Here is a 24,822-nt window from a genome sequence, read left to right on the forward strand (position 1 = left end):
AAGGTTTACGCAGGCTTACAAGAAGGTTGCATAGGGATCACGAAGGCCATTTGAGGTCTTTGTTCATTCTGATCTGATCTCCACTTCCTGCTCCTCCCTTTTCTCACGCCTTGCAAGACCTTAAAAGATATGTTTAGCTGTTGCAATCTTTAATGTCTAAAATTCTCTTACTGAAGATCCAAAATGCAGTTGGACTTTATTGTAAAAGACTCTAAATACGCTCCAAAATATTTAGGCCTAAATGTAAGATTTAATGCATCTGCATTTAAATTTTGGTTTAAATGATTTATTTAACATAAACGAACTAATTAACTTAATGTGATCCACATTTGTCAGTTATACATTAAAGAAACCATAAAGAAATTTCTGTACTCAAATAAAACCATTTGCAGTTAAATGCAGACCCCATTTAAATAATTGTATTTTCAACAGACATTTACTCAAACAGCTAAGAATCAGCATAAATCTGCTCATTGTGAAAACAATTTAATTTATTCAGTTGAAAAGTATGATCATAGTTAAAATATAGCTGGCTTGCAGTGGGACAAGCATAAGTTAAAATGTAAAAGATTGAAAAACTGAATGATGATGATGAAAATTACCTATTAATTGTCATTAAAATATACGAGCTTGATAAAAATGCTCATTTTAGAAGAAAATTTCAGATGGCACTTAGAGGCTTTTGGATCTGAAGTTTTCACTATATATCTATATCATTTAGGCTATCTAAATCTATATCTATATCTATATCTATATATAGTCTTGCTTTCCATAGAAATCTGTTTCACCCCTAAATGAGCCTCTGGAACATTATCTCTGGCATCTGTAACATCATTAACTCCAATCTAACTAACATCCCCTTCATGGGTGTATTTACCGTTGTGGTGGTGAAGATGGCAGTTCCGTTGCCGAATGGGTTTTGATGGTGTCATCCAAGCTGTCAGCCTCCAGAACCACCAATACACATTCAAATATCTCCTCACTTTATTCCGAGCGTAACATTGCTATGATGGTTGGTCCTACGAAGTTCCCGTTTGCGTAACCCTTGACCTTCACATTCCTCCATCAATACCACTCTGAATAAGGCTGTTCACTCATGAGAGGTTGCACATCAGCAACGGGCTGATCACTTGCATTGACAAGGAGACTCCTTGCAAGTTCAACCAGTTCATCCAATGAGGATTCCACCGAAACTGATGGCTTTGATGGTGGGATGGTCACGGATGAAGTTCACAGCATCATGTTGTCCGTGGATTATGTTTAATCTGGAGCACCGGTGTCCTGCAGCAGTTTGGCAAGCATCATGGTGCAGCCAAGCACTCTCTGCGGGCTTCAGTAAATAGGTGGTCGCACACACCATGCCCAATGAGAACATCCTCAGAGGAATCATGCCAGCACATACGCCAATGGGCAATCGGTATGGGTACGTGCACTATGTCTTTAGTGAAAGACGGGAGGGACTCACCCAGCAAAAGGGATGTGATACCACAGGTGTGCTCTACCACCTGCAGTCCCTTGAACATATTGCCCTCAGCATCAGCCAGGGTATTACCCTCCTCCAGGGTCACCAACATGGCCATTGGCCAGCTATTTACTATTGTCTTTTGGGAGCTGCTGATAGTCAAGGAAGATCTGTGGGCCTGAATGGAAGTTTTGGACCAGGTATGGTAAACCCGCGAGCATGAGTCCACAGTGGCCAACATCTCCTCATATGTGGCTTTTGGCACTGGACCAGTGACCTCGTTGGTGGCAGGATTGTGAATGTCCAACCATTCTGGACTCTTGGATTCTACAAACTTTCCATCAATGGACAGCTTGTTGGTGGGCACAGAGGAGGAGTAGCACATCCGGAACCATATTCTTTACAAGGGAACGCATTAATGAAGTTCATGCCAGAATTCGTGTTAATGTTGTATTGAACTCCCTTATATGCGTCCAGCCCCAGCCAGAGGACATGCGCAGAGTATTTTGCAGAAAAACCCTCTAGAAATGTCACGTTTTAGTGTCTTTTTAATTGCATCAGATTGATCAACATTTACATAAATCTCTTAATTTAATAGACAAGATAGTTGTCCTTTCGTAATTACCGACAAGTTCACAAAATACATTTAAACAAAATTTTTAGAGCAGACATCATGCCTCTTTAGTGTTTAAACTCTTAAAAGTAAAGGTTCTTTATTGACATTGATGGTTCCATGAAGAACCTTGAACAATCATGGAACCTTTCTTTCCATTGCACAAAATGTTATTTTAGATTATTAAAATATTAATCGCACAAATGGAGGAACTGCTCGCTGAAAGGTTATTTGGGGAAAATGGTTCTTATGGCTTTTGCTGATAAAAAAAGATATATATTTTAGGCTATAGCTATTATCACAAATGTTTCACCATTTAAGCAGCCAGCAGCTATTATAATCATCTTACTAAACAATTCTGTAGATCCAAACAAGATGAGCATTACACCCAATTACAACTCATTTTTAATTACAACTTTGTGATAAATGTCATGGAGTCTAATAAATAATGAGGGTGAGTAATGCCGACATTCAGCTCTCTGTTTATTCGGATAATGAAGAGTTTAAACGGACGGCCCAGGTGCGTATCAATTCCTCTTTATTGCATTAGAGACATACAATAATTTCCCCATATTCGAGAGTTTTTAATGATACTGTCTGCTCAGAGCAGAGACGACAACAGCGATGAACTTCTGCCAGGCTGCCTGCACGCTAGCGGTGAAAGAGGAACCCATCGTCGCAGCAATCACGATTGTCAGGCAGTCGGCCAGCAGCTGGAACAGAAAAGGTAGAAGAGTGTCACGCAACTGTTTGCTAAATATTTGAAATACTGTTTGAGTGCATCTGTACGAGTTTTAAATGCTGTTATGCTGGCATACCCTGAAGTTGTCAGGATCCACGTGCAGTTTCTCAGAGTGCAGAACGCTCAGATCGGCGTATGCGTTCTTTATATCATCCATGTTCTTCATGGCTTTGTCAAGCCCGTGGAGCACAACGGTTCCGTGGGCTGCGACCATTGGATTGGACTGGATGGCCTCTGCACTGTACAGGTTTCCAAAACCTCCGAAGTACCGCTGTGTCCAGGGATACACAATCAATACCCTGCAATATACAACATAACATCCACAAATTAATCAGATTAAAAATTATTAAAAGAATCCAGCTCTTTTGTATATTCTCTGTACAAAGAAAACTTGCATTATGAGAATGAGGAGCACATTAATGGGCATGGGTCTTACCTCTGCAAGGCTTTTGGGCCAGCGTCCTCATAGTTAAGCTTGCTGAAAATGTCCTTGATATAGGCACGCTCCTGGGGTGCGTTTCCCGTACAACTATATAGCTCTCTGCTTAACTACCATAGTATGATGCATCGTTGGAGAAATCAACTAGCTCGTCACGACTGTTTCCCGAAACCATATGTCGCAAAGTATCGTTCAACCACGCTGGTTTATGACGTCTCGCACGTGGTGGACTAATAAATTATTTTAATTAATCTGTTTGAGATCGAATTAACGCTATATTTTGTCATATAAGTTACAGACATGGCATCTGAAGACCATTTCTAATTTTTCTCAGTTATTTTGCTTTATTACCAGACTCAATATTTGGCTCGTTCTTACATAGTAGAGCGCGTTCGCACATGCGCAGTCTTCAAAAACGGTGTTTTAAATCTCTTGACAAACTAAAAGACGTAAATTACATTTGTATGTATTCTAAATAAATAACACGGGTTGTACTGAATGTCAGCTTGCTTATTTTGCTAAAGATAAGGATTTATTCAGTCTACATCTCATGTAAACTAGAAACTATGCTTCTAACCACAGCTCGAGAGCAGTCGTTCCAACCACACAAGTTTGCGATGCTGTTTGCGTACGTTCGTTGGAACGATGGTTTCGGGAAACACCAAATCGTTGAACTATGCTGATAACGACGGAACTTGCGACCATAGTTGGCTAACGATGCTTTCGGGAAACGCACCCCTGGGGTGCGTTTCCCGTACAACTATATAGCTCTCTGCTTAACTACCATAGTATGATGCATCGTTGGAGAAATCAACTAGCTCGTCACGACTGTTTCCCGAAACCATATGTCGCAAAGTATCGTTCAACCACGCTGGGGTGCGTTTCCCGTACAACTATATAGCTCACTGCTTAACTACCATAGTATGATGCATCGTTGGAGAAATCAACTAGCTCGTCACGACTGTTTCCCGAAACCATATGTCGCAAAGTATCGTTCAACCACGCTGGTTTATGACGTCTCGCACGTGGTGGACTAATAAATTATTTTAATTAATCTGTTTGAGATCGAATTAACGCTAGATTTTGTCATATAAGTTACAGACATGGCATCCGAAGACCATTTCAAATTTTTCTCAGTTATTTTGCTTTATTACCAGACTCAATATTTGGCTCGTTCTTACATAGTAGAGCGCGTTCGCACATGCGCAGTCTTCAAAAACGGTGTTTTAAATCTCTTGACAAACTAAAAGACGTAAATTACATTTGTATGTATTCTAAATAAATAACACGGGTTGTACTGAATGTCAGCTTGCTTATTTTGCTAAAGATAAGGATTTATTCAGTCTACATCTCATGTAAACTAGAAACTATGCTTATAACCACAGCTCGAGAGCAGTCGTTCCAACCACACAAGTTTGCGATGCTGTTTGCGAACGTTCGTTGGAACGATGGTTTCGGGAAACACCAAATCGTTGAACTATGCTGATAACGACGGAACTTGCGACCATAGTTGGCTAACGATGCTTTCGGGAAACGCACCCCTGGTTTATGACGTCTCGCACGTGGTGGACTAATAAATTATTTTAATTAATCTGTTTGAGATCGAATTAACGCTATATTTTGTCATATAAGTTACAGACATGGCATCTGAAGACCATTTCTAATTTTTCTCAGTTATTTTGCTTTATTACCAGACTCAATATTTGGCTCGTTCTTACATAGTAGAGCGCGTTCGCACATGCGCAGTCTTCAAAAACGGTGTTTTAAATCTCTTGACAAACTAAAAGACGTAAATTACATTTGTATGTATTCTAAATAAATAACACGGGTTGTACTGAATGTCAGCTTGCTTATTTTGCTAAAGATAAGGATTTATTCAGTCTACATCTCATGTAAACTAGAAACTATGCTTCTAACCACAGCTCGAGAGCAGTCGTTCCAACCACACAAGTTTGCGATGCTGTTTGCGTACGTTCGTTGGAACGATGGTTTCGGGAAACACCAAATCGTTGAACTATGCTGATAACGACGGAACTTGCGACCATAGTTGGCTAACGATGCTTTCGGGAAACGCACCCCTGGTCGGTCCACACAACCATATTGTCAGTTTATGATTTTCTTCTCCGTTGGGAATAAGAATCATACCTTTCCACTCTTGTCGACACTATTTATGCCATCGGGTTGCATCGCCAATACAAGTGGGCTTACAGTTGATTGGCTGAAACGTCTCATGGGCAGGGCGCTGAATATGTAGTGATTCTGAACGTTTGCAATCTTCTAGAAGTTTTAATGTAAGTAGCAAAATACTTGTAGCATAACATACGCCCCCTTTCATGAAAAGAGTAATAAAAAATAGTATGACGCTGTCGCTGAATAGAAAGTGGATCAACAAATGCTGGAAAGGATAATGTCTTTAGATCAAACATACTATTCCTACACCTTTATGTAATTGTTTTAATCCTTGTCTGGGGTGCGTTTCCCGAAAGCATCATTAGCCAACTATGGTCGCAAGTTCCGTCGTTATCAGCATAGTTCAACGATTTGGTGTTTCCCGAAACCATCGTTCCAACGAACGTTCGCAAACAGCATCGCAAACTTGTGTGGTTGGAACGACTGCTCTCGAGCTGTGGTTAGAAGCATAGTTTCTAGTTTACATGAGATGTAGACTGAATAAATCCTTATCTTTAGCAAAATAAGCAAGCTGACATTCAGTACAACCCGTGTTATTTATTTAGAATACATACAAATGTAATTTACGTCTTTTAGTTTGTCAAGAGATTTAAAACACCGTTTTTGAAGACTGCGCATGTGCGAATGCGCTCAACTATGTAAGAACGAGCCAAATATTGAGTCTGGTAATAAAGCAAAATAACTGAGAAAAATTAGAAATGGTCTTCAGATGCCATGTCTGTAACTTATATGACAAAATCTAGCGTTAATTCGATCTCAAACAGATTAATTAAAATAATTTATTAGTCCACCACGTGCGAGACGTCATAAACCAGCGTGGTTGAACGATACTTTGCGACATATGGTTTCGGGAAACAGTCGTGACGAGCTAGTTGATTTCTCCAACGATGCATCATACTATGATAGTTAAGCAGTGAGCTATATAGTTGTACGGGAAACGCACCCCTGATCAGTTGTGAACGTGACTTTCAAAGACTATAAATGATTGTCGTGATCTCAGCTGTTGGTTATCTCATTCATACATACGCACATATTCAAAACGACTCTGCTTATCTCCACTAACAGACTCTCAATTACGTAGATCTCAAAATGAAATGCATTTGACTGAGTGGTTAAAAAAAAAATCCAGTCTCACCGAAAACCAAATAAAAAGGGCGTGGGCATTTTATCGATTCACCAGGCAAACATGTGAGTGCCAATAAATGAAATAAATGATTATGAATCAATTCAGAGTAAGAAAATCAGAATAATCAAAAACTGATTCAGTTTCCTTTTTAGTCGTTTTGTCTTTGCAATAGCCTAATGTGCCTTGTAAGAAAACAAATGTTCACGTTTATTGTTGTTAGGCTACTGTTATTATATTAGCCTAGGCTACAAATTTGCAAGAATTAAATGTGATATAGGCTACGTCGTATTTAGTAAAATCAGAGGTGTACATGGACCTTTCAGCTGTTGCATACTAAGAACTAAGTAAATTAGCACACACAATAAACAAAATAAATAAATCAGAACCTGTGCTTCCGTTCCCTTTTTGGTCTTCTTTTTACACAATATATGGCTTGTAATAAAAACAAAACATACATGTTTATTATTATTATAATTTTTTTAGATCTTAAGAATAATTTTTCTCGATTGCTAACACACTATAACTGCAGTTGGCACAATTTCCCAAACCATTCGTTCAGTTTTCAAAACAGACACATTTCACAAAACGTTTATGATATATACAATCTTAATGATTTCTGCAAAACTTCACACAAAATTGTGGGTAAAATGCAACAGGTTTACTGTATTGTACTGTATTAAAAGACCTATTGTGTTGCATAACATGTTAATATTCAATTATTCTGTATTTAAAGTTTACTTTATTTGTGCTGTAAGATATCCTACAGTAATGTAATAAAACTTTTGTATTTTTTTTTATTAAAGCTCATTGTTGTATTTTACTGTATCTTCACTCTTTCATTTACTGTAATAGACATTGACCAGCAAAACGTATTACGTTTTTGTTACAGTTTTATCTCTGTGTATTAATCTCAGTGTTCACTGAGCAGGAAAGTTGTCTGTGTATTTGTTCGGTGTTGTGTGTCATCTGAGGCCAATGTTTGGTTCACGACAAAAGAGAATATAGCCTATTTGACTGAAATAGGTTTTTACAAGCTTACAGGCGCTCAAAAATTAGCACGCAAAATAAACTGCATTGTGAGTTTATTTAAAAAAAAAAATCTGTTAAATTTAAAGGACACATGAAGCATCTTCCATAAGAACTAAACTAACCAAATTACTAAATACATTTAATAATTATTTAAATCAGGTTGTGGGGTTATATGAGGATGCGGACGTGCGCTGATTACGATCTGACCCTCGACTTGTGACTCCCCAGCGAGCAAAAAGTAGTCTAAAACACGTCTAAAAGACTTAATTGTTAGACATCCAGAAGACGTCCTCACAGGAGCCAGAATGAAAGTTTTTTATACGTCTTTTCTGGACATTGTATAGACGTAAAGTAAAGACGTGCTACAGACGTAAATTAAAGACGTGCTACAGACGTAATTGTTAGACATCCAGAAGACGTCCTCACAGGAGCCAGAATGAAAGTTTTTTATACGTCTTTTCTGGACATTGTATAGACGTAAAGTAAAGACGTGCTACAGACGTAAATTAAAGACGTGCTACAGACGTAATTGTTAGACATCCAGAAGACGTCCTCACAGGAGCCAGAATGAAAGTTTTTTATACGTCTTTTCTGGACATTATATAGACGTAAATTAAAGACGTGCTATGGACGTAATTGTTAGACATCCAGAAGACGTCCTCACAGGAGCCAGAATGAAAGTTTTTTATACGTCTTTTCTGGACATTATATAGACGTAAATTAAAGACGTGCTATGGACGTAATTGTTAGACATCCAGAAGACGTCCTCACAGGAGCCAGAATGAAAGTTTTTTATACGTCTTTTCTGGACATTATATAGACGTAAATTAAAGACGTGCTACAGACGTAATTGTTAGACATCCAGAAGACGTCCTCACAGGAGCCAGAATGAAAGTTTTTTATACGTCTTTTCTGGACATTATACAGACGTAAATTAAAGACGTGCTACGGACGTAATTGTTAGACATCCAGAAGACGTCCTCACAGGAGCCAGAATGAAAGTTTTTTATACGTCTTTTCTGGACATTATATAGACGTAAATTAAAGACGTGCTACAGACGTAATTGTTAGACATCCAGAAGACGTCCTCACAGGAGCCAGAATGAAAGTTTTTTATACGTCTTTTCTGGACATTATACAGACGTAAATTAAAGACGTGCTACGGACGTAATTGTTAGACATCCAGAAGACGTCCTCACAGGAGCCAGAATGAAAGTTTTTTATACGTCTTTTCTGGACATTATATAGACGTAAATTAAAGACGTGCTATGGACGTAATTGTTAGACATCCAGAAGACGTCCTCACAGGAGCCAGAATGAAAGTTTTTTATACGTCTTTTCTGGACATTATATAGACGTAAATTAAAGACGTGCTATGGACGTAATTGTTAGACATCCAGAAGACGTCCTCACAGGAGCCAGAATGAAAGTTTTTTATACGTCTTATCAGGACATTGTTTAGACGTCAATTAAGGACGTGCTAAAGACGTAATTGTTAAGACATCTAAAGGCAGCCAGAATAAAAGTTGTATTATGTTTTCTGTAGTAGAAATGTCAAAAAAGACTGTTAAAGACCCATACTGACATGGAAATCACATCTGTGCATATTTGCACTTTAAAAATTTTTTTTAGGTACTTCAAAACAGTGGCAGTGAGTTAGTTCTCACTGAGAAAAACCCAGTTACTCATTGTTAATGATCGTCGTGTCATAATATTGCAGACACAAAGACCATAGATCTAAATTAGATTTTAATGAATATTTATAATAATGTATATTCAGTTGAAAAACTGTGTAGTTTATACTAGTCTTGCATTTTTATATCTTATCAATATAATTGTAATAAACTGCTTACCATTTTACTGTAAACCAAACGGATCACTCCAAGAAATCAACTATTTAAATCACAAAATATATTTTTATTACTAATTTTACCAAAACTTAAACCCAGAATAGTAAAGTAAAAATTAACACAATAAAACTTAAAACCAGAACAGTAAAGTATAAATTAACCCAATAATAAAACTTAAAAAGTCAGAACAGTAAAGTTATTAATAAAAGTGCTAGAAAATGTTGTTAAAACAGTAAACAATTACAGTATTAAATCACAAATCAAGTAAAATTAAGCATCACACACATACACATATATATATATATATATATTAGGGGTGTAACGATACACGTATTCGTATTAAACCGTTCGGTGTTCGGTACGCATTACAAACCAAACGGTTTGTTGGACCATTTTTCCTGCTGAACAAAACTTGTTATTTCAAATGTAGGCGCTGTCACGATCCACACACAGACGAAACAGTTAGATCCAGATGCAGTATTTATTGAGGAAATCCGTAACTCATAACAGGAACAGATACGGACACCGGCTCAGGAACAGATACGGACACCGGCACAGGAACAGATACGGACACCGGCTCAGGAACAGATACGGACACCGGCACAGGAACAGATACGGACACCGGCTCAGGAACAGACACCGGCTGAATGAGAGTGTCCGGGGTTCCAACCGGACTGGAGGCTGCCATCTTGGTGTTGTGTGCAGCCCAGGCACGCAGGACAGCAACCGTATAAAAAGTGAAGACGGCCCTCTTGACCGTGGCAGGACTGACGGGAACAGCCTCCGGCACAGGAACAGTCTCTGCATCAGCAGACGTGCTGTGCCTCCTCCATGCATGCAGTACCGCCACTGCATAAAAGAGGAAGACAGCCCTCTTGGCCGTGGCAGGACTGATGGTGGGCAGCTCCGAGACGATCTCAGGGCTGACAGCGGGCTGCATGGGGACGGCCTCCGGGATGACAGCGGGCTGCACGGGGACGACCTCCGGAACCAGAGCGGGCTGCACGGGGACGGCCTCCGGGATGACAGCGGGCTGCACGGGGACGACCTCCGGAACCCGAGCGGGCTGCACGGGGACGGCCTCCGGGACTACAGCGGGCTGCACGGGGACGGCCTCCAGGGCGACAGCGGGCTGCTAGAGGACGACCTCTGGGTCTTTGGGGAGACTAGAGGTCTTCCTTCTCCTCCGCCGTTTCGGATGGCGATGTGCAGGCTCTGGGCTGGATGGAAACCGTGGCGAACAGAGCTCTTGGCTGGGGTCAGAGTGGAGAATGGTGTTGGGATTCCTCTCGACCACCTCCTCCACTGTGGCCTCCACTGGTCCTGCGACATCTGACCAACCGGGTCCCCTCAAAAAATTGTCTTCCCTCCCGCTCGGTGGCTGGGGAAGAGACATTAAAACACATACCGCTGGATCTTGTTTGTGACGGAGTCCTTCTGTCACGATTAGGGCTGGGCGATATGGCCAAAAAAAAATATCACGATATTTTTTTTTATATCAGTCGATATCGATAATTATCGATAAATGTCAAATCTTTATTTATTTCAAGTTTAAAGACAGATTTTTACTCCTAAGTGAAAGCTGTAGAAACCAGAGCATTGTGTTTTTAAACTATCATCTGAATCATCTGAAACTATTATCAGAACATATCATGACAAACACTTGCCAAACAGGTGAACATTCACAAATCCGAGGTAGAACATTCAAACATTTGTCATTTTTCCTTCACAAAATAAATATCTTTATTTCAGTAGTATTAGCTTGAGTTAGGATGCAGATTTACTATATATACAATTTATGTTCATTAACAAAAACAGTAACATCTGTTAAAAAAAAAAGTAACAACATTATTTTTATTTGGTAAAATGTAATATTCTTTAGTTTTATTAAAATTAACCATTGGTCATCCAGCATCATGCATTTAGATCATGATAACCACAGATAAAATGTAACTTTATGGTTTCTATGGTATTTATGAAAACCAGTAGCCTAAATACATTATTAAAAACTGTAATTATATTCCATTAGTCCTTCAATACATCGTCTACATTAATAATATTATACAATTCAATATATATATATCCCACATTTCATGGTGCAGTTAATATTACTAGGCTAACGTTACAGTAACGTTAAATCCGTGGTAAATGATGGAAATGTGTAGACGGAGAAGCCTTCTGACTGTATCGTTGCGCACAGTGTTTCTGCTGTTCGTCAGCGCGGTCTCATCTGCCTTTAAACTGGTTTAAATCACTGAGACATTTGTGTTCCTCGCTGAATTCAAGCGCTCTCACTGGATCTAGTGACCGAGACCGATCAGAGTAAACGCGTCTGCTCGAGTGAGCTCGCGCTGCCGTTTGGACTTTGAGCCGAGCGGATAAACGGTCCGTGTGGCGCGCGGTTCAAATGAGATTCGTTCCGCTTTTGGCGCGAAAACATTATCGAACATTTATCGAACTCTTGATATCGTTTTATCGAGAAAAATTATATCGCGATAATTATCGTTATCGTTTTATCGCCCAGCCCTAGTCACGATCCACACACAGATGAAACAGTTAGATCCAGATGCAGTATTTATTGGGGAAATCCGTAACTCATAACAGTCCAGGCAGGGGTCAAAATCCAAATAAGCAATCTGAAACACAAAACAATAAACAGGCAAAAACAGAGCGGAAACAGACCTCAAAAGTGGTGTGGTGATGAATAACAAGGACTCTGTGACAATGACTGGACAGGCAGGGTATAAATACACAGACACAAACAAGGTGAGGGGAAACAGCTGCGTGCGATAATCAATGATGAGACAGACAAGGATGATGGGAAATGTAGTAATAATAAGTGTAGGACACCGTGGGGGAAAGAGGACCTCTAGTGGTACACAAACCAGACACTGTGACAGGCGCGTGGCAAGCCCGCTCATAATGTGAGAGATGCTGGCGTGACCACAACATTGACCAACATCAAATGGCAAACTTAAGCCGCGTTTCCACCGAAATTACCCGGAACAATTTGTCCCAGGAACTTTTTTCCCAGGAACTTTTTTTGCCCCAGACCGGTTGCTTTCTGCGTTTACACCGCGGTCTAAAGTACCGGGAAGATTATAAACTGCGCGCGACTGCTCCTCCCAGTCTGCGACGCACAGTAATCAGTTTTGAGCGCCACATTTATAATAAGTATGAAGGAGATTCAAACTGTGCTGCAGTTGTTTGTGATGTATTGCGGACATTGAATGTGAGACGGCTGGGACGAACGCGCAGAAAATTTCCTGTTACACAAATATGCGTAATAAAGCCTGAACCTCGTCGTCGGTCCAGTGTTTTTTTATAATTAAATTCCATATTTGCAGACAGACAACTCTTAATGCATGAAGCCACGAACCGCAATAGATTTTTTAAAAATGCCGGTTTAAAATAGAATGCTGCGTGGAGTCCTCCAGTCAATATGCGGCGTGAACACAACCAATCAGCATGTTCAGCGCACAAGTCCCACCCCCGAAAGTTCCTGAACTTTGAAAAAGTACTACCTCGCCAGCAGGGACTTTCTGAGGGGGAAATATTTACCTGGAACTTCATTTAGACCCTGGTTCCTGCGGTGTAAACACACCGAGTACCAGCCCAAAGTTCCTAGTTCCTGGGGAAAGTTCCCGCGGTGGAAACGCGGCTATAATGTAGGCTAAGTGGAACTAAACTGCGCTACTCGTTATTTTGTGCTTCATGGACCGTTTATCAGTTTGGACCAATGCAGCACGAGCCGATCTTGATCAAGCTACACTGTTACTAGACAGCGCTAAGAGATCCAGTAAAGAAAGCATTTGAATTCGCTACTTAAGTAATAACATCGCTGCGAGATCTAGTGAGAAACATTCACATTTCTCCGTTATTAACGGATCAAACAGCGATGACGTAGAAAACCAGGAAGAAACATTGTGCCATGTACAAGTGTATTGTATTGAACCGAACCGTGAATTTTGTGAAAGTTACACCCCTAATATATTCACGGTTCTGTATGATACGATACACTGGTGTCACGGTTCGGTACATTTTCGACATTTTTTATTTTATTAAAACTAACATCATGAAGTATGATAATTTTTTACTTTTAGCAATGATGGAGCTATACTTGACATATAAAACAAGCTACTTATAAAAAAATGAAATGTAATATTGTAGTAGTTATAAACAAAGATTATATTTTAGATTAACATTTGAGGGCAGCAATTTTATTCATAATGTCAAAATAAAACCGACGTAACTTTACTTGATAGTAGACCTACAATGTTTCTTCCTGGTTTCCACGTCAGCGCTGTTTGATCCGTTAACTTGTTCATTATGGTGCTTTTCCACTGCATGGTACGGCTCGGTTCAGCTCGGTACGGTTCGACTCGGCGCGGAACGGTTCGGTTCGGCTCGCTTTTCCACTGCGTGGTACGACTCGGTACGGTTCGGTTCACTTTAGCTCGGTTACTTTTCCACTGCAGTTAGTACCGCTTCAAAGTGGGTGGGACTGATCGTTAATAGTTGTAGGTCCTGTAGCTGTGCTACTTCTGCTCCTCGGCAACCTTAGAGGAACGTCTGCACCTCGTCCACTGAACACGATTCAGCCATTTCTTGTTAGATTTTTTTTTACTTTTTTTGTCAAGTAAATACTCTAAAAACAGGTGCTACCGCGTTGGCTGTTGTCTGGCTATTTAAATCTAGCGGGTTTAGTGTCTGGTGTCGCAAATACAATGACGCTGAAGTGACGATTCTGTCTGACCAATCAGTGATCTCCAGTGTTTTCACGTCACATTATAGTATCGGTACGGTACGCTTGGAACCTCAACAGAGGTGGTACCATTTAAAGCGAGCCGAAGCGAGCCGTACCGAGCCGTACCGTACCGTACCATGCAGTGGAAATGCGCCATAAGTGAGCCGTACCGAACCGAGCCGTACCGTACCATGCAGTGGAAAAGCGCCAAAGCGTGCCGTGCCGTACCGAACCGTACCATTCAGTGGAAAAGCGCCATTAGATACTAGTACTTATTATTAGATGCTAGTCATTAGATACTAGTTCTTATTTATTACGTACTAGTAGCTATTAAAAAGACACTAGTACTTATTCACTAGATATTAGTACTTATTCATTAGATACCAGTACTTATTATTAGATACTAGTACGTATTCATTAGATACCAGTACTTATTATTAGATACTAGTACTTATTTTGATAATGACTAGTAACTATTCTTTTGTTACTAGTAACAAATAAAAAATGTTGCCATTAACTTCCAGGGGTCAGTCAGATATCAACTATTCCGTTATGTTATTATTCATTAGGTACTAGTACTTATTTTTAGATACTAGTAGTGTTGTCACGGTACCATAATTTCAGTATTCGGTACCAATACCCGTGAAAATCCACGGTTCTCGGTACCAATTTCGGTACCAAAGCTTAATTTAGATTAAATTTGCATATATTAAAGTGTATAACCATTTGTTAGATAACATTAGATAAAATTACCTAACAATAAACACTAGTTATACACTGAAGCAATTATTCTCCTTGGGGTAATTTAAAAATACATTTTTAAAATCAAAAGTTTTATCTGTTCATGAACAATCAAGTATTTGTATTAAATAACATTCACAAACATACATTAATGTTGTAAAAATATATTGTTCACTCAATGTGTTGATGTTAGATAAGGCATTAAGTAATGTTAATGAATGGTATCTTATTGTAGTGTTACCAACTAAACAGGAGATAAAACGTGTTTTATTTGACTTGACTGTCCTTTTATTTAATCCAAAACTGCGTTCATATTTAATTTTAAAATGGATTTTAAACAAGATACAACCGCACACGATACCATTTTAGGGGCCGTTCATATATCGCGTTTTATGCGCGTGCAAATTCGTTATTTCAAATGTGTCACATGACTTGTTGAGATGCTTCTATTATAAGCCGCACGCCTACATTTGAAATAACGAATTTGCACGCGCATAAAACGCGATATATGAACGGCCCCTAAAATGGTATCGTGTGCGGTTGTATCTTGTTTAAAATCCATTTTAAAATTAAATATGAACGCAGTTTTGGATTAAATAAAAGGACAGTCAAGTCAAATAAAACACGTTTTATCTCCTGTTTAGTTGGTAACACTACAATAAGATACCATTCATTAACATTACTTAATGCCTTATCTAACTTCAACACATTGAGTGAACAATATATTTTTACAACATTAATGTATGTTTGTGAATGTTATTTAATACAAACACTTGATTGTTCATGAACAGATAAAACTTTTGATTTTAAAAATGTATTGGTAGGCTACATTTTTAAATTACCCCAAGGAGAATAATTGCTTCAGTGTATGTAACTATTGTTAGGTCATTTATCTAATGTTATCTGACAAATGGATATACACTTTAATATATGCAAATTTAATCTAAATTAGCTTTGGTACCGAAATTGGTACCGAGAACCGTGGATTTTTACAGGTATCGGTACCGAATACTGAAATTTTGGTACCGTGACAACACTATACCGTAACCATTTCATTTTTTTAGTACCGAAATGGTACCGAAGTACTGGGTCTTTTGACAACACTAAATAATAGTACAGGTATTTGTTCAATAAATACTAGTACCTATTAAATATATACTAGTAGCCTACTTATTCATTAGCTACTATTACTTGTTCAATACTAGTACTTATTCAATAGATACTAGTACTAAGTCATTAACTACTAGTACCTATCAAATAGATTAGATACTATAGTACTTATTCCTTATATACTACCTATTAATTAGATACTTGTACTTTTTAACTCGCTACTAGTACTTATTCAATAGATACTAGTATCTATTTATTAGATATACCGGTAGTATTTATTCCAAATGTTACTAACGTTAGTAAGATTGTTAATTTTACTAGTAAGATTTTTAATTGAACTTTACAGTGGCTGTTCTGACTAGTCATAGCTAAATAATAAGCACTAGTAGCTAATGAATAAGTACTAGTAATTAATGGGATACTAGTATCTAAAAAATAACTAGTTGCATAAAAATAGATAACGTTACTAGTCGGTTTAAATGATTAAATGTTAAAAAGGCTTGCCATAGAAAGTCCGGTTTGAGGCTGATTGGCGCCAACTAACTTAAGCTAACGTTAGCTTAAGTAGGCTAGCACGTCAATTTAGAGGAAAATACATTTGAATGATGACTTAGCTGGACCTACTGGGACTAACGAAAAAAAACTTTATGATTAACATTTCGGGAATCACTTACTATTAGTATTACCAATATTATAACATACTTACAAAGTCCTTGATGGGGACGTCAAGTGCAACACGAGACAGCGACACGAGACGAAGACAGCCTTCCTTGGTGCGGAGTGGACTCAGGACTGCGGAGCATGCTGCGCGCGCGGACTGCAGTCACATATCCCTCCGCCACAGAACTGGAGAAACTTGTATTCCAAGCATGTTCAATATTCAAAAATCGCAGTACCATGTTATAAAAGTAAAAAAAAAAAAAAAATATCAAAATAATCCCTATTATTTATTATCAGTATAAAGGTAGAACTGTTTTTCACAGGGGAGGGATACCACGATCTACTTGGAACAGGAAATAGTACCCAATAACCGCGTTTTCCACCACTCTTAATAGTAAATAAAAAAACGAAAAATATACATATTATCCGAAAAACATCTATGCTTATCACTTTTTTTGAAATATAATTTTACTAAGCAGCATACACGTAATAAATAAAAAATAACAACAAAACAATATAAAATAAATGGACAAATTTACAGCTGACATTTGGAGGAGTATAATTGTTATGGGTGAAATTTAACATTAAATTTAACAATTTAAACATATTTCACACATATTTGGGCTTGGTCCCATGTTGCTGAAGGGGTCAAGGTGGCCAGCTTTGAACAGATGCTCTTTTGGAACCGGGCACAGGCCTTCAAAGAGCACTTAAGGCTCAATATATAATTGGAAATAGTTACCCATCACCCTCAAACAAAGACGAATAAAAAAAGACAATAAATGAATCACTTTTTCTAGAATATAAATGTAATTTTATATAAAAACTTTAGAATAAATATAGTCCATATGGACTGGAAGAAGTGTGTCACCGTCTGCCTTTGTCCCCTATTCCCAGTTCCCAAAAATCATGTGGCTATAATTTACATGTTATCAGTTTCACATAGCCCAAATCTATTTATTGACAGTTATTTGGTTTATTCCTTGAGTTTGAGGGACTTGTCATCTTGATCTGTCTATTTGTGCCAACCTGCCTGTATCCTCTACTATACCTCTCAGAGATCATAAAAAAATCAGTAAAGTCATCCTTCCACTGAAGAGCAAGGTGACCAAAATAATTTAATTATGTAGAGAAGGTTGAATGCAATACACAATCGTGATACTGAAAGGGATACAAAAACCGTTTATATAGCCAATATGCATAGATGAACACACTTAGCTAGCACATAGTGATAACTCTGAGGTTATTTGCAAGGTGTCTGCCAGCCAGTTTATGTTTAAAGACAACAGAAACATAAATGTTGTCTTTAGCCATTTTGTCAGAAGATATGTAACATTGAGAAGGGCGGTTTAAACTTTCTTGATTTTACCACTTTAAACAACACCTTCAAAATAAATTGGATAAAGAACTTTAAGCCCTCCTATATCTGGAATCTGATCCCTAATGTTATTTTTTTTTATTCTTTTTTTTCCAAACTAGGGGGTTTAAAATTCAATATTTTCGTGTTTTGTTGTACTTTTCTTCTACAAGCATTTAATAATAATAATAAAAAAAATAAAAAAATTAAAGCCTTTAGCCATGCCTTCAGCCAGCCTAAAATATTGCAGCATTCACCACTACAATAGGCCTATATATATATATATATATATATATATATATATATATATATATATATATACATATAAATAAATAAATAAAAAATTTACTGTCATTTTCTGGTTATAGCCATCGTGGACGTCTTTTTTATTATTATTTGTGGACGTTTCGATTGTGGCCTTAACATATTTTCTGTAATTTATTGACTAAATCTGGATGTCAACGGACATTTAGATTGTGGCCAGATTGGACATCTTTATTCACGTCATTCATCGACTATCTCTGGATGTCAATGGACGTTTAGATTATAGTCAGAATGAACGTCTTTTCTCAACTAGTTCTGGCTGTCAGTGGACGTATAGTTTGTGGCCAGATTGGACATCTTTATTCACGTCCTTTACTGACTAGTTCTGGATGTCAATGGACGTTTAGATTATAGTCAGAATGAACGTCTTTTCTCAACTAGTTCTGGCTGTCAGTGGACGTATAGTTTGTGGCCAGATTGGACATCTTTATTCACGTCATTCATCGACTATCTCTGGATGTCAACGAACGTTTAGATTATAGTCAGAATGAACGTCTTTTCTCAACTAGTTCTGGCTGTCAGTGGACGTATAGTTTGTGGCCAGATTGGACATCTTTATTCACGTCATTCATCGACTAGTTCTGGATGTCAACGGACGTTTAGATTATAGTCAGAATGAACGTCTTTTCTCAACTAGTTCTGGCTGTCAGTGGACGTATAGTTTGTGGCCAGATTGGACATCTTTATTCACGTCCTTTACTGACTATCTCTGGATGTCAATGGACGTTTAGATTATAGTCAGAATGAACGTCTTTTCTCAACTAGTTCTGGCTGTCAGTGGACGTATAGTTTGTGGCCAGATTGGACATCTTTATTCACGTCCTTTACTGACTATCTCTGGATGTCAATGGACGTTTAGATTATAGTCAGAATGAACGTCTTTTCTCAACTAGTTCTGGCTGTCAGTGGACGTATAGTTTGTGGCCAGATTGGACATCTTTATTCACGTCCTTTACTGACTAGTTCTGGATGTCAATGGACGTTTAGATTATAGTCAGTATGAACGTCTTTTCTCAACTAGTTCTGGCTGTCAGTGGACGTATAGTTTGTGGCCAGATTGGACATCTTTATTCACGTCATTCATCGACTAGTTCTGGATGTCAATGGACGTTTAGATTATAGTCAGAATGAACGTCTTTTCTCAACTAGTTCTGGCTGTCAGTGGACGTATAGTTTGTGGCCAGATTGGACATCTTTATTCACGTCATTCATCGACTAGTTCTGGATGTCAATGGACGTTTAGATTATAGTCAGAATGAACGTCTTTTCTCAACTAGTTCTGGCTGTCAGTGGACGTATAGTTTGTGGCCAGATTGGACATCTTTATTCACGTCTTTTACTGACTAGTTCTGGATGTCAACGAACGTTTAGATTATAGTCAGTATGAACGTCTTTTCTCAACTAGTTCTGGCTGTCAGTGGACGTTTAGATTATGGCCTGATTGGACATAATTTCTCAGTGTCAGTAATCGACTAATTCTGGCTGTCAATGGACGTTCAGATCATGGCCTGGACGGACCGACGGGATATCAACCTGTTTTGTATGTCCACAGACGTCGCTTGCTCAGTGGGTCAAGTGCGCGCGCACGTACAGTATCATCACGTATCACCCCAAAAATGAGGAGGGGAAAATGGGCATCAAGTCAATTTGCAGCGTTCACTGGCAGGAGTTCAATCTGACACGCAATTAGTCTGTATCTTGGGCGTGCCCATCTCAACTACAAACGCTTAAAAAGAGGACCAACATTTAGATGGGTAAGTCATTTGACCACGTCTATTCATTCCAGACATCGATTCAAAATGAGTCTCTCTTCTAAGGACAAAGCTGCTGTGAAGGCCCTCTGGGCAAAGATTTCCCCAAAGGCTGAGGATATCGGCAATGAGGCATTGTCCAGGTAAGACAAATTCTTGAATTTCGTCAAAAAATAATTGTGCAGATCTATGGTAAGGGTCTGATAAAACTGGAACTTACATTACCCCCTCGTTTTACAGAATGCTGTTGGTCTACCCTCAGACCAAGACCTACTTCTCTCACTGGAGCGACCTGACCCCCGGCTCTGCCCCGGTGAGGAAGCATGGAAATAAGGTCCTCGGTGGACTCGGATTGGCGATTGAAAAGATCGACGACCTTTTCGGTGGCCTGCTCAGTCTCAGCGAGCTGCATGCCTTCCAGCTGAGAGTCGATCCTGCTAACTTCAAGGTAAAATACTGTTGTGTCTGACGCTTACTTTATTAATAATTGAGCCATACTTTTAGTTGTCATTATTATTAATCATTATTCATCTCAATTGAACAGATCCTGGCCCATAACATTCTCGTGGTGTTGTCCATGCTCTTCCCTGATGACTTCACACCTGAAGCCCACCTGGCCATGGACAAGTTCCTCGCAAGAGTGGCCCTGGCTTTATCTGACAAATATCGTTAACCTGTTTGATATTTGTTAAGCAGTTTGAATGTTGTTTTGTCTATTTAGTCAACAACATGTCAATTAAAACAAATCTGGAGACACTCATCTGATGCATTTCTTCCCTAACACATGACAAAACAAAATCTAAAATTGTTTGCAGTATGAATATATTTATTGGATCATATTAATTCTGTTAGATTTCTGAAATAGTTTCAGATCATTAAACTCGGATTAGACTAAATCACACAGCGGACATGGAATTAACTGGATAAATTAAAGCTTGTTGCTGAATAAATATTGCCTACTTATCTTCACATTTTGGCTCACCATGCAATGTTCAAAATATACCGTAATTGATTAAGTTTCTTTTAGCTTATAAAATATTTAAGACCTTTATGTACAAAGTAGGCCTAATATAGCTACATATTTTAGGCCTATAGCCTATTATATAAAAATGAGTATGGATATGTAGGCTATACGCGGGTATTGTTCAAAATTCATGTAGGCTATAACTTTGACAAAATATTTTTTTTAGACCATGGTTGGGTCGTTTGGCCACCCAGTGCTGCTGGGTAAATATTGGACAGAAAACATGGGTTATTTTGACCCAACTTTTACATTAATTGTACACAATAACCCATTTGCTGGGTTGTTGTTGTTTTAAATAGTGTCACACAACTGGATATTGAAGGTTATTAGGCTCTAAAATCTGTTATAACTACAGAAGTTCATATCAAATAATTTTTATTAATTGACAAGTCATTATGATTCTTTGACTATCATAAAACATTTAGAAAAGGAAGTGACAGGAGCAGGCTCGGCAGAAACTACTTTATGTTACACTGACCCAACATTGTAAAAATTACCCAAAAGATAAGTTACGCAGAACTAGCTAGCACTTAGGTAAAAAAATCATTAAAAAAAATCACCAAATAAAATGGCCCAACAGGCTGAACCAAGCATTTGGGTTAAAAATAACCCAGAATATTTTTAAGAGTATAGATTGTGGCAACTTGTACAAACTAGGTCTCCCATATCTCTTCTGTTAAAAAACAAGAACAAAACCCACAATAATAATAATCATTATAATAATAATATAGCCTACAATTATTTATTCATCTTCTTCTTATATATAATTATTCCTATAATCCTGGTATATGGTGTCTACCAGAAAGAAACAAATAATAAGAAAATTGCATTTAGACATTTGATTGATGATTTACACAGAAACTTGTTTTGAAGCTAAATACAGGAAATGCTCCAACAGTATTAATGTTGACATGTGCAATATTAAAACACACACACACTGATAATATACAAATATGGAGTACATTTTATTTAGAGTAAATTATAATCTACAGTCTGAGATAAAACAATTTATGTGAAACATTATCAACAGACAATTTAGTGACATCTGCTGGAAAAAAAGAAAAAGGGTTGGCCACAGTTTTAAATTAAATAGCAATATATGCAGTTAAGATAGACATGACATATTTAGAGTGTTTAGAAGTAATAATGGCATCATGAATTGAGAGGCTTTGCATGCTGAAATGCTCCTATATCATTTCATTATAACTCGTGTCTTCTCATCTCCAAGCAGAAGCCTGTAAAAAAAGAATAAAGTTACAGTCTGCTGTAAAAAAATATTTCTTATCATGGAAGACCTCAACAAGGAAATATGGCATATTTAATATCAAGGCAAACCAACCTCACGAGAGCCGCAGCCACCAGACCTCCCCCTATCGGGCCGACCCAATAAACCCAATGATAAGACCAGTGGTTAGCGATCAATGCAGGTCCAAAAGCTCTTGCAGGGTTCAGACAGGTGCCAGAAACGTCTCCTCTATGAAATAAAACAACATAGATTATTCAGACAGATACACATTCTATTATAGCATTAGCAAAGCAGAAATGTTATGTAGTCTACATACATAACATTTGTAAAACTAAAAATGCCATTCTCAGGGCCAGATTTACGCATATAGGCATTATATAGTGGAGAGTATGTGTGTGTGTGTGTTGTGTGTGTGTGTGTGTGTGTGTGTGTATGGGGGGGGGGGGGGGGTAAATCTCTGTAAGGTAATTACAAATCTAAATAAATTAACACAATTTTAAATAGGCAGACACCCCAAATAAATCATTACTATTGGTCGCCCTTTACATCTGTCTGTGGGTTTTGCAAATATTTAAATTAAAAAAGTATTAAAAAGAGCTTCAAGTTCTGACCAAACCTTATCTCCATTGGATCCTCAAACTGTCAGTCAAACCTCATTACTCCTCCCCACCTCTATCATCTTTGGATGTCTCTGCTTGTTTGTAATGCAACAAAGAACTGATTCTTTGAAAAAGTACAGTGTTTTTTTCTTTACTCAAGTGTTTTAGTCTACAGCATTTGTCGTCGACTCCAGTCAGCCAATACTGTCTTAAATAGCCTCGTCATAGCACTTCCTATATTATAAAACAAAATGTTGGACAAATTACAATACTGAGCCCCATATAGCTACAATAAACTTTATAAGTTTAAAAGTTGAAAACCTAATGCGATATAACCTATACTACTGCCTCAGGTGCGGCAGTTTAATGACGTGCAAAACAGCCTATACGGAGGCCTCAGCCATTCGCTGCATGGTCAAAACCTTGTTAACTCCATTTGAGCTTGATTTTGGTATAGACTCGGTAGTTCAATACTCACCCTGCCAGAATATTGATGATAACAGTGCAGCCCGCCATGAAGGGCACAAGGGGGGTTTTGCTCTTTCCATTGACTGCCCCCATCAGGACTACCATGGTTACTAGACATGTCATGGCCATTTCAGCAAACACAACCTTCCCCAGCTGCTCATCAGACTTCAGAACAGCAAAGGCCGCTCCGGTAGCGTTCATGTAGTTCTTGTGTGATGTCATAACCTTGAAAATACATTCTCTGTTGAGCACTTTTGTGTAACCAACAATATTATTTTCTGTTGTTGTATTAAGTGTATTATTTTTTAAACACCTTTGACATTGCAGCTCCCAGCACACCTCCGATAATCTGACTGATAAGGTAGGGAACAACCATCGTCAGCTGAAGTCCACCACACAACCAGATAGCGATGGTGAACGGAGGGTTGAAATGTGATCCGCTGCATGGAGAAAAAATAATAATAATTCAGGTGAGATATAACACTCATTTGCTTTGATTTCAGAAAAATCCCCTTCAGCACTCAAAAATAATTGAACAAATCAAAAGAAGTGCAGAAAAATATGTAAAAACTGTAACACTTTTTTTTATTTGTCCTTATGTTATGTTTACGTATGTAGTAATAACGTTAGGGGCTATATTATGCATAATTACTTGCAAATAACCCTAATCCTAACCCAATATTTATACCGTATGTTGTTATACACAGTAATTTAATGAATAATTATAGGCTACTGTAACAAGGACACCTTAAAATAAATGATTCTTACCTGATTTCTGCCATACATGCCACCAGCACAGCCACTGCCAAACCATGTGCGAGTGCTGGCTGTAGTCTTCCGGCTGCCTCCACATTTTCAATGACAGACACGCAGCCAATGAAGACAAAAAACATTGTGCCCACCAGCTCGGCAACACATGGCTGGATTATTCTTTCATATTTGCTCTGAGGTTTGGGTGAGGATTCATTCTTCTTCAGCAAAGTTTTGTCCAGCTCTTTGAGCTCTAGCTTCTCTACTGCCACTGACATCGTGCACCATCAAGTGCAATGAGTAACTTTGTGACTGTGTGGCAGAGGGTTAGCACTATGATAAAAGAGCCAACTTGACTTGTTCCACCATAAATCACTCTTATATCCCTGAAAGACTGATATATTATCATATGATTATTATGAAGGACGCAGCAGCCACGTACTGTACAACCAAGTTTTAGGAGACAATGAAAAGATCTGGAAAGTTTCAACAATAACTGTGAGCTATAAGCACAGACATGTTCAGTCTAGAGTTAGTATTTTCCCCTTATCAGATGTATAAGTTGCTTTACATTTGGACAGTATTTTTTTCCAC

General features: G+C 38.3%; 3 protein-coding genes across 3 annotated transcripts; 1 reads left to right on the forward strand and 2 right to left on the reverse strand.

The window, feature by feature from the left end:
• Positions 1-2,659: 2,659 nt before the first annotated feature.
• Positions 2,660-10,391, reverse strand: LOC306989062 (hemoglobin subunit beta-2-like; the record flags this gene model as incomplete). The annotated part of the gene is made up of 4 exons (XM_079594381.1): positions 2,660-2,788; positions 2,894-3,116; positions 3,254-3,324; positions 9,972-10,391. 4 exons carry the CDS (start codon positions 10,389-10,391, stop codon positions 2,660-2,662), a joined length of 843 nt encoding a protein of 280 aa, XP_079450507.1.
• Positions 10,392-19,960: 9,569 nt separating this feature from the next.
• Positions 19,961-20,898, forward strand: hbae5 (hemoglobin, alpha embryonic 5). Its single transcript, XM_079595945.1, has 3 exons — positions 19,961-20,284; positions 20,382-20,589; positions 20,686-20,898. Exons 1-3 carry the CDS (start codon positions 20,190-20,192, stop codon positions 20,812-20,814), a joined length of 432 nt encoding a protein of 143 aa, XP_079452071.1. The 5' UTR covers positions 19,961-20,189; the 3' UTR covers positions 20,815-20,898.
• Positions 20,899-22,215: 1,317 nt separating this feature from the next.
• Positions 22,216-24,506, reverse strand: aqp8a.2 (aquaporin 8a, tandem duplicate 2; the record flags this gene model as incomplete). Its single annotated transcript, XM_079595177.1, has 5 exons — positions 22,216-22,400; positions 22,505-22,639; positions 23,489-23,703; positions 23,792-23,918; positions 24,247-24,506. 5 exons carry the CDS (start codon positions 24,504-24,506, stop codon positions 22,358-22,360), a joined length of 780 nt encoding a protein of 259 aa, XP_079451303.1. The 3' UTR covers positions 22,216-22,357.
• Positions 24,507-24,822: the final 316 nt, after the last annotated feature.

Source organism: Phoxinus phoxinus (assembly GCF_949152265.1).
Source record: "Phoxinus phoxinus genome assembly, chromosome: 21".
Classification (NCBI taxonomy): Eukaryota; Metazoa; Chordata; class Actinopteri; order Cypriniformes; family Leuciscidae; genus Phoxinus; species Phoxinus phoxinus.